Source organism: Diaphorina citri, unplaced genomic scaffold (genome assembly GCF_000475195.1).
Source record: "Diaphorina citri unplaced genomic scaffold, Diaci psyllid genome assembly version 1.1 scaffold2134, whole genome shotgun sequence".
NCBI lineage: Eukaryota > Metazoa > Arthropoda > Insecta > Hemiptera > Psyllidae > Diaphorina > Diaphorina citri.
The window spans coordinates 21,958-32,327 of NW_007379559.1; the positions used below are offsets into that span (position 1 = coordinate 21,958).

At 37.0% G+C, this 10,370-nt stretch overlaps 2 protein-coding genes across 2 annotated transcripts in view; one reads left to right on the forward strand and one right to left on the reverse strand.

Annotated features, from left to right (window-relative positions):
* Positions 1-7,573, reverse strand: part of LOC103518267 — a 9,840-nt gene extending 2,267 nt beyond the window's left edge. The window contains exon 1 of the mRNA XM_026830125.1: positions 7,485-7,573. Coding sequence (XP_026685926.1) covers positions 7,485-7,540 — 56 coding nt within the window. The 5' untranslated portion in view covers positions 7,541-7,573. The remainder of the gene's footprint in view (positions 1-7,484) is intronic.
* Positions 3,986-10,255, forward strand: LOC103518266 (eukaryotic translation initiation factor 3 subunit G-like). The gene is made up of 4 exons (XM_008483326.3): positions 3,986-4,332; positions 7,522-7,662; positions 9,050-9,233; positions 9,424-10,255. Exons 1-4 carry the CDS (start codon positions 4,180-4,182, stop codon positions 9,825-9,827), a joined length of 882 nt encoding a protein of 293 aa, XP_008481548.1. The 5' UTR covers positions 3,986-4,179; the 3' UTR covers positions 9,828-10,255.
* Positions 10,256-10,370: the final 115 nt, after the last annotated feature.

Below are 10,370 nucleotides of genomic sequence, written 5' to 3' on the forward strand. Positions count from 1 at the left end.
AGAAAAACCCTGACAACTGCTTAGGGAAGGTAGATCATTTCTTATTAGGGTCTGTGGGGTATTTTCCTTACTTCAAATAGACTTGATCTCCGATTTCCAAAGTTCAGGTTTGATGTGGTTTTTCAAGCTCGGAAAAGATTTACCTTGTTATGTCCGACTTTTACTTTACGAAACACGCGGTTTTTGTCCGAGGAAATTTTGGACCTGAGGTCTCCATCTTTCAGGAAAACTTGCGCTTTGTTCAAGGATAAGAATGAGGCTTTATTTGCCTTTTTAACTCACGTCCTTCCCAGAAAAACAACCACTTAAATACCTGAAAAAAATTCACGAGGCTAGAAAACTACTGACCGTGTAAGTACGGGTGTCTTCGGGTATTTTGAATGCTATCACTTAAATACCTGAAAAAAATTCACGAGGCTAGAAAACTACTGACCGTGTAAGTACGGGTGTCTTCGGGTATTTTGAATGCTATGAATAACTTCATTAAACATTAACAGATTGAATTCTTTTCTCCAGTGGTTTGTTCACATTTTCTTTGGAAAAAGTTTTCCTCTGATTGGTTGAAGTAAATCTTTTTTCAGCGGAAAAATTGAATTTCATTTTCACAGCCCTCGCGTCTCCACAGGACAAGCCAGCCTAGTTAGCTTAGTTGGTAGCGCGTCTGCCTTGTAAGCGCTAGGCCGCGGGTTCGATTCCCGCCCGGGGCGGATTTTATCGTGTCGAGCCTCAAACACCGAGCCGGATACCACTGTGGTGTTCGTCACTAAAGGTGAGTTGGGAATGGAAGAGAATGCCCAAGGCATTAATCCCGCCCCTTAAGTTGGAATATTTTGTATATAGTTTATTTATTGTTTATTTCATTTTTCCTTGTTCTCCTATCTTTTTGTTTTGTAAATTTATTGTACTCGAAATGTCATTGTAAATATTCCAAAATAAAGAAGTGTTCCAGCCTAGTTAGCTTAGTTGGTAGTGCGTCTGCCTTGTAAGCGCTAGGCCGCGGGTTCGATTCCCGCCCGGGGCGGATTTTATCCTAAGATAAGAATCTCCTCTGAACTCTCTCCAAGGTATGACTATGAACTTCATAATACGGAGACCATACTATGCTGGCGTATTCAAGTAAGGATCTAACTAAAGATTTATACAACAGTGAGAAAGCCTCTGATGAAAGACCCACCAGTTTTAGGATTTGGCTCTCTACAATGTTAACACCAGTTTTCCCCTTGCTCCTTAAAAATTGCTCAAAATCGGAAACAAATAAGTTGAATAATAACGGAGATAAGGTGTCACCCTGTAAGATGTATTGATATGCGTGGCAACTGTATTGGGGGATCATAAAGCTTTGAAAGATCGTAACGGGGGCCCCGTTCAACTTTGGGGCCCCAAATTTCAATCAGCAACGTGCCTTGATTCAAGGAACATATGTACCAAATTTCATCAAAATCAGACCAGGCAATCGTAAGTTATAGCGGAACATACAGACATCCAAACCAAATCCAAAACGGTCAAGTTAAAATATAGACCTCACTATCGTTCGGTCAATGAAGAGTACTTTTATGTAAATAATCTATTCACTTGATTGGTTTGGTTTTTGTTATAATTCACCTTTCACCAAGTAAAAAATGTAAAAATACATTATATATAATACATGTATTATGTATTATATTGTTTATAATGAAACAATAGGTAGTCCAAAGTTGGTAGAGACCACTCCATTGCACTTTAGGTACCTATCTGTATAATTTGTAAAAAAAAAAAAAAAAAAAAAAAAAAAATAATCCTAATATCCAATGTTTACCTACCATGCTGGCACCGGTCGCTATGCACATTTACATGTCATAGCTACTCATTTTCCTCACGAGGCTGATTGGGCCCCGCAACAACCAGTCCCAGAATATTAGCTAGTAAAGATCCTAGCTTGGAGGAAGCAAAGAAAGTATTCGAAACAGCTAATCGATATCATTTCTACCACTCCATTGCGCTCTTAGCAGTACCCCTCTCCCACTACCCCAAATTGGTAAGTTGTAATCAGTTCTGTGGAAAGATGGCAAAACACGATAACCAACATTTTTCAAATTTTACAGGAGAGCAAAAAAACGTTTTTTTCAACATGAAAATATTTTTATCTTTTTTTTAATTATACTTACAATATTCATTCTTGGACTGTAATATAGGTAAGAAAATAAACTGTAGAAAAAGCTCTATGCTTATAAATTGATCAGTTATTTTATATTTCGTCTGGCTGGGGGACTTTAAACAGGCAGTATACTAGTCTGAATTTCCCTTGCTAAAGAAATAGCAGAGGTTGAGTGCAAAGGGAATCCACTTATACAGGGTGAACACGAAAAACGTTACCAAAAGCCTAGGGTAGATACCTGAGGTCATTTCCAATAATAATAATAATAATAAAAAAAAAAACATTCTGAAGAAAACAGATTTTAGTGTTATATGGAAATGAGATGTTCGCGATATGATTTCGCGAAATCGCCAATCGCAAAAAATGAATGAATAGTCGATTGTACATAAAATTTTACGTAGAATAAATAAATTCAATTTCTTTGTGTTATTATATCACAACTTTGGTGCTCACTGCAGCATTGTAGATTTTTTCCCAATATCTCAATAATCCTAACATCCAATGTTTACCTACCATGCTGGCACCGGTCGCTATGCACATTTACATGTCATAGCTATGCATACCTACTCAGGTTTATTCCAGAGAAAATCTGTGAGTTCATCTATTATCCCATTAAGAGGATACCAAGAGGTGTCATCAAGGCCAGAGAGCTAGCTCAGGGCCCCTAAATTGTACGGGTCTGATGAGGGATATTCAGGTACATAGTTATGTTGTTGTACCCTACTTCCTGAGACGGACTTGACTGTAGTCCCATTCAGGTACCCTCAAAAGAGCCAATGTTATTGTCTGTGGCTTAAATTGTACGGGTCTGATGAGGGATATTCAGGTACATAATTATGTTGTTGTACCCTACTTCCTGAGACGGACTTGACTGTAGTCCCATTCAGGTACCCTCAAAAGAGCCAATGTTATTGTCTGTGGCTTGACAGGGCTGGTTTTGTATCAGTTTTACGTCCTCCAGCGAGACCAAATCAAATCTACTTACTACTACCAAGTTCCACCAAGGAAGTATTAACTTGGATTTGCACAAACCCTTAGGTACTTGGGTTTCTATTCTTTCTGGAGGGACTTAGAAATTGGAGGTTTATTCAGCACTGAAAGTAAGGAGAGAAGGGAAAACTGGAAAAGTAAAGCTGGGTAAGGATATATGTTGATGCACTACGTCCCTTAACGCCTTAACCTTAAGTAGTAAGTACATAGTACATACCCGAAATCTGTCTTAAAATTGATGAACAGGTTTTTGTATAGCGGTCACAAGTCACATTGTGCAGGAATCAGGAATTTATGATGATGACATTCGAATTTTTGCGCGCAATTCACCAGAAGCGTATTTTTAGTAACATTGTGGCCAAATACATACCCGAAACCCGAAATCTGTCTTAAAATTGATGAACAGGTTTTTGTATAGCGGTCAGGCGGTCACAAGGCGGTCACAAGTGCAGGAATCAGGAATTTATGATGATGACATTCGAATTTTTGCGCGCAATTCACCAGAAGCGTATTTTTAGTAACATTGTGGCCAAAATACGCTGTACGGTAGATTATTAGGTAATTCATATGACCAATCTGGCAACACTCAACCTAACCTCAAAGCTGTTCCGATTCCAAAATTTCCAAAAGAAAAGATTCCGACTCCGAATGAGGAATGAGGATTTTCCGAACTAATAAAACTAATTACTAATAACTAAGTTCAGTTCGAGTTGGAGGTTATTCCGTTATTAGTAAATTTGTTTTCTTATCCTTTTACTCCTTTCCGACGGTAGATTATTACGGTTTAAGGTAATTCATATGACCAATCTGGCAACACTCAACCTAACCTCAAAGCTGTTCCGATTCCAAATATTCCAAAATTTCCAAAAGAAAAGATTCCAACTCCGAATGAGGATTTTCCGAACTAATAAAACTAATTTCTAAGTTAAGTTCGAGTTGGAGGTTATTCCGTTATTAGTAAATTTGTTTTCTTATCCTTTTACTCCTTTCCGTGTAGATTCACAGAATATTGATTAATACAGTAACAAAATTGTTATTTGTTGTGTCACATTGAAATGCCAGAAGCTAGGATGAATTGGTCGGAGGAAGTGGAGAGAGAGAACGAGTATGATGAACTACCTAGCCTACCACCACCAGTCGAAGAATTTGATAAAGAAAAAGGACTCAAAATTGTCACTGAATACCGATATGACAGCAATGATAAAAAGGTATGACAACAGAGAATCCATAAATAATAATAGTCTGGTCCAATGCAATTCAATGGTAATTGTTCCAAAGGGATAGACGAGAGTATCTAATGAAAAATTCCCAAGAATAATCTCTTTAAGAGAAGTGCATGTACCTACACGGTATCTTAAGACTAAAAGAAATTAAGAAATCACATTGATCTCAGGTACCATAAGCTTTCCTCTTTAAGAGAAGTGCATGTACCTACACGGTATCTTAAGACTAAAAGAAATTAAGAAATCACATTGATCTCAGGTACCATAAGCTTTATACAAAACAATACAGAAATGCTTTATTATAGTGTAAACTTCTAAAGATAGTTTTAAGGTTAAGTAGATGTTAAAAAAGTCTGGTGTGAACATCACACGACTTACCTCATCCTATTGAATGGTGCTTGTTTGGGTGTTCTGTTGTAACATTTACAATATTTTTAACCGTTTAGTTGATATAGCTGAAACCCGCCAAAAAGTGGTCAAAACCCGCCAAAAGTGGTCAAAATACCGCCAAGCGCAGCAACCATCTCAACCAAACATTTTGTGTTGCATCCTTGTAACATTTGTGAACTACATACCAAATTTCAAGTCTTTAGCTTAAACTGTTCCCAAGATATTGTTAAATTCCACCAAAAACCGCCAAAAAGTGGTAAAATGCCACCAAGCGTTGCACCAGTCTTAACCAAAAGTTTTGTGTCACATCCTTGTCACATTTGAAAGATACATACCAAAGTCTCTAGCTCGTACAGTTCTTGAGATATTATGTTTACAGACAGATACACACACACGGACCAATGGCTGAAACTTTGGATTTAGGCTCTAGGGACCTCAAAACGTGTTTTGGCACTAAAAAAAAATAAACGAAACTCAAAATGTTGGTCGAGAGTGTAACATTTCTCTCCCGCAGTCTCTGCACTCTGTGTATTTCTAATGAAGAGTTTAGCGATCAAAAATTACAGTATCCTGAGATATAATCATCTCAGGATACTGTGTGGTTTACTGTGTGTTTGGTTTTACTGTGTTTTAAGATGAGTGTTTCACCGCCGTTTTTATTTCGTAGCGATGAAACAACTGCTACATTGGACGCTTGTGGTCTGTGTCGTAGTATGCCCATCCCGTAGTATGCCTCTCATCAGATGGGCGAGAAGAGACACAATACTTCCCATTTAGGTGCTGGGTCAACACGAGAACACTAGAAAGTAACCCGTTGAAATATTTGCAATCGAAAAACGAGTACAAATTTTTGCGATGGTGGGATTCGAACCCGACCTTCTGCATGCAAGCAAGCGCATTAACACTAGACCAACCGTGTCTGACTTGTAATTCTTCTCCATTTCAGGTTTGAGCCGAAGAAGGGGTTCTTCTGTCAAGTGCTGAACCCCGATAAAAGGAATATTGCACACCTAGACCATAAAAGGAATATTCCTACCAAATTTCAGCTTTCTAGGTGTTGTGGTTCAGGAGATAGAGAAGTAAAAAGTGACCAAAAACCAGACAAGTTGTGCTGACTTAGGTGAGGTTTCAAAGTCAAAGAGCAGAGAAAATGAGGAGTTAAGGAATTTTTCTTTTTCTTCTACAACTTTTAGGTCCCAAGATAAATTGATTTAAAAATACTGGTAAATCTTACAGAGGGTGTGCCTGAAAAACACTGAAAGGGCTCAGGGTAGGCAGATTTCATCATTTCCAACAAGGTTCTGTGGGTCATTTTCCTAACTTTGGCTTTGTTTCCAAGAAAAGTCCAAAAAACTTTTCAGATAAGTACAGACCTTGTGTCCATTTTTTAGGTCAACCTTTTCATTTCCATTTTTTTTTTTTTTTTTCATTTTCAACCCTTTCATTTCCACTTTTCCATTTTTTAGGTCAACTAATTGTTAAACTGATTTTGTTAAAACCACAAGCCAAAGCACAAAATTTTGATCCAAATACACCTGACACCCAACTTCTCAAGTTCAGTTTTGATGTTCCTTCCTCCCACCTTGTAACATACAACATTGGACTTAACATAAAAAAAAGTGAGCTTTTTTTATGTTAAGTCCAATGTTGTATGTTACAAAACATGTGGTTTTTGTTTGAGAAAATTGAGTGCAGAGATCTCTCTAGGGCTTTCAAAATAAAAAAACAAGCAGGGTCCGTCCTTCCGGGAATTTTTTAGCCCGTAGTGATTAGAGAAAATCAGTACCTATGTACCTACCTAATTTGTCAAGCAGGGTCCGTCCTTCCGGGAATTTTTTAGCCCGTAGTGATTAGAGAAAATCAGTACCTATGTACCTACCTAATTTGTTCCTATTTCTCGTCGGATGTTATGCTTCAATTCTTCAAGGGTCTTCAGTGCCAGCCTACTTAGCTTAGTTGGTAGTGCGTCTGCCTTGTAAGCGCTAGGCCGCGGGTTCGATTCCCGCCCGGGGCGGATTTTATCCTGATGGGATAATGTTCGTTCTCGGAACGGCTGGCTTTCTCCTATCCTGTCTTCCTTCTCTCCTCGATTTCGGGACGAACGAAGACGAAACGCGCGCTGCACTGTTACTTTTAGACTCATTTGAAAGATAACTTTCTACATAAAATGCTTTCTGCTGCTTTGATAAAATAATTTTGAGGACTAACTTAATCTAAACATAAATTTCCATCTTTTTTGAATCTGCTGAGCTTGTCATAACTTGTCTAATTACAAATGCGGCTGCACACTGGACGTTTCAAAAAAGCAACATATTTGGAATAATAATCAATCACCAGCAGATAATTCTTTCCATTTAACTTGAAGAAATCCATACCCAAAGTAGACCAGGGACGAAATGTGATAAAAGAATAATAATCTTTGGCTGGCTTCACATCAATAATTAACATTGAGGTTGTGGTTATGTACCAGGTTGAGATAGGTAAGGGTGGTAAACTTGCCTTGTTTTTAAGTTACCACTCCCATGCCAAACTGTAGAAACAATATCCTGTCTCACCTAGTCTGACCTCATCTCAACCCGGTACATAACCACAACCTTAATGAAGTCATCCATAGCATTCAAGGCACCTGTATTTATAACCCACAGAACCTTGTTGGAAATGATGAGACCTACCAGACCATAGCCTTTGTCAGTGTTTTTTGGTGCACCCTGTATAAAAAAGAAGAAAAAGATAAAACTACTACTTACATGTTAATTAGGTAATGTTGTCTGTTCTTTATTTCAGACCAAAGTGGTTCGAACATTGAAAGTAGAAAAGAAACTTGTATCCAAAGGGATTGCATTGAGAAAACATCTGGCCAAGTATGGTAAATCAGCCAATGACAAACCAGGTCCCCAGTCCAACACCACCATTATTGGTGAAGAGGTAAACATTTCTCTTTGTATTGTACTTAACATAAGTAGGTAGGTAATTTCCTCAGAACAATAATAAACATAGAAGGAAGGTTTAGGACTAAAACGAAAGACACTAGTCATATTTTTTTATGCAAATAAAACCAATAAAACGAATAATTCCCATTTTTTAACTAAATTATTTTTTTAGACACCAAAGCGAATACAATAGTCCGTCCACTATACCTTTTATTATTAGTAATAATAAAGGAAGGACGGACTAAAAATTCAATTTTCTCTGCTGGAAAAAGATTTATTTCAACCAACCAGAGGAAGACATTTTCCAAAGAAAATGTAAATGTGATAAAAGAATAATAATCTTTGGCTGGCTTCACATCAATAATTAACATTGAGGTTGTGGTTATGTACCAGGTTGAGATAGGGTCTTCAGACGATCTATGTAAACTTCAGCCTTCAGGTAGCCCTATAAAACCCCGAGAAGGACACCATAACGAAGAGTCTTCAGACGATCTATGTAAACTTCAGCCTTCAGGTAGCCCTATAAAACCCCGAGAAGGACACCATAACGAAGATAGCCCGTTCTCCCTTTATTCCCAATATAATGTTCAAGTCACCCATCCATTTATATTTCTTTCTCGGCGTAGCATAACACAGGTGATGCTAAAACCGGTCTTAAATTATCGACTAAACTGTTATCTAAAACTTTCTTGCTTTGAGCTCAAAGGTCGTCGCAACAAATTTCAAGATCAGAGCTCATTTGTATGAGAAAATGTGAAAAAAATCCCCCCAAAACCAGTTTTTTTTGGTTTTTTGGCTTTATGGTTCTCTGGACAAAATTTGCACCACCACTTTCGTGTTCCTGGTAGAAAGACCTTTAATTTGATATATAGGTCGACCAGGTTTGGATAAGTCCTTCTATGGGGACAGACAGACAGACCGACGACACCAAAGCGAATACAATAGTCCGTCCACTATACCTTTTATTATTAGTAATAATAAAGGAAGGACGGAATGTAAGATAAGATATCTTGGTGAAATGATATTTTCTACCAATGAAGTGAATTAATTACTATTTTTAGCATAATATGTGCTGATAAGATATCTTGGTGAAATGATATTTTCTACCAATGAAGTGAATTAATTACTATTTTTAGCATAATATGTGCTTGAATTTCAACATGTTTTCAAGGTCAACCTTTTTCCAGTTTACCCTTTACATCAGAGCAGATATTATTTATTTAGAGGTGTCACTCATACATGATTTCATATCTTTTTGAGCTACCAGTAACTGCCAACTGACTGAGCAGCTAGGTAAGTAACTTTTTTTATTTTACTTCACTGAAGTACCTACTTACCATAGGTGTGTTATTATTCCAACAAATGCTGTTTATTTTTTGCAGGTTCATATTCAGTTCATTTCCAACAAAGAAGAAGTTGAAAAGCCTGAAGAGGAGAATTTGGAAAAATTGAAGTTTATCTCTTGTCGTACATGCAAGGGTGCTCATTTCACCAACAACTGTCCCTTCAAAGATTCAGCTCTGTTCTTGGCTGATGCCAATAAGAAACCATTCAACACTGTACCAGGTATGTACTTACAAACTTCCATTATTTTGTAACCTACTTTTATCTCAGTTGGTTTGTCTCTTCTTCCTTTTCTCATTGCTATGTTTTCACATGGCTAGTGGGTACATGTCACCAATGAAAGTTAAATAAAGCCATTAGAGCTGCCATCACCAAAGAGAGTTATTCCAAAACTTTGTTTCTTGTGTCTCAGGTACGAATATAATGGCCGCATCGAGTGATGATAAAAAGTCAGGAGGCCCTGGAGGTGCTCCAGGTGGCCCAGCTATCTATGTCCCACCCTCTCTCCGTGAGGGACCAGGCGGAAAGCGTGTCGAAGGCTATAATGCACGACGAAACGACGACACGACTGCAATTCGCATTTCAAACCTTTCTGTCAACACCTCTGAGAATGATCTTGAAGATCTGGTCAAACAGTTTGGACCAACAAGCAAGATGTACTTGTCCCGTGACAAGACCAATGGTCTTTGCAAAGGATTTGCATATATCCACTTCAAGAATAAAGCTGATGCAGCCAAGGCTATTCAGTATTTGAATGGCTATGGGTATGATCACTTGATTCTATCTGTGGATTGGTCAAAATCAACAAATCAATAAATAATAAACACAGTTGACACATGGGTGAGGTTGGTTTTATTTGAGTAAACTTTTTATATACATGGCTTTTTCTTACTAATAGAATGGTAAAAAATAATAATAATAATAATAATAATAAAATAAAATGAAATCTCATTTTGAACATGGTTTTATTCACTACAGGGGTTTTGGTTGGGCTTGGAAAAAGCAAATAATAATAAATAATTTGTATTTAGATGAGAAAAGAGTATGAACAATACCACACAAATGCAAGTATAAGATAAAATCTTGTCTGGTCAGATGAAATAGAAGTGATGAGAAACAAACATTTCTGTTCTTTTCACCATTTAGAAAATATTGTGTACAAGTTACTACATATTTCAAATTGAACAGCTTGCTCATAGATTTTTAAGCTTTCATGTAACTATTTAAATTTGACTATATCACCAGTTATATAAAAAAATAAAAATTAGCCTGTTGTAAATTTTCAATAATAATAATAATTATAATAATAATAATAATAATAATAATAATAATAATAATAATCATGATAATAATGATAAT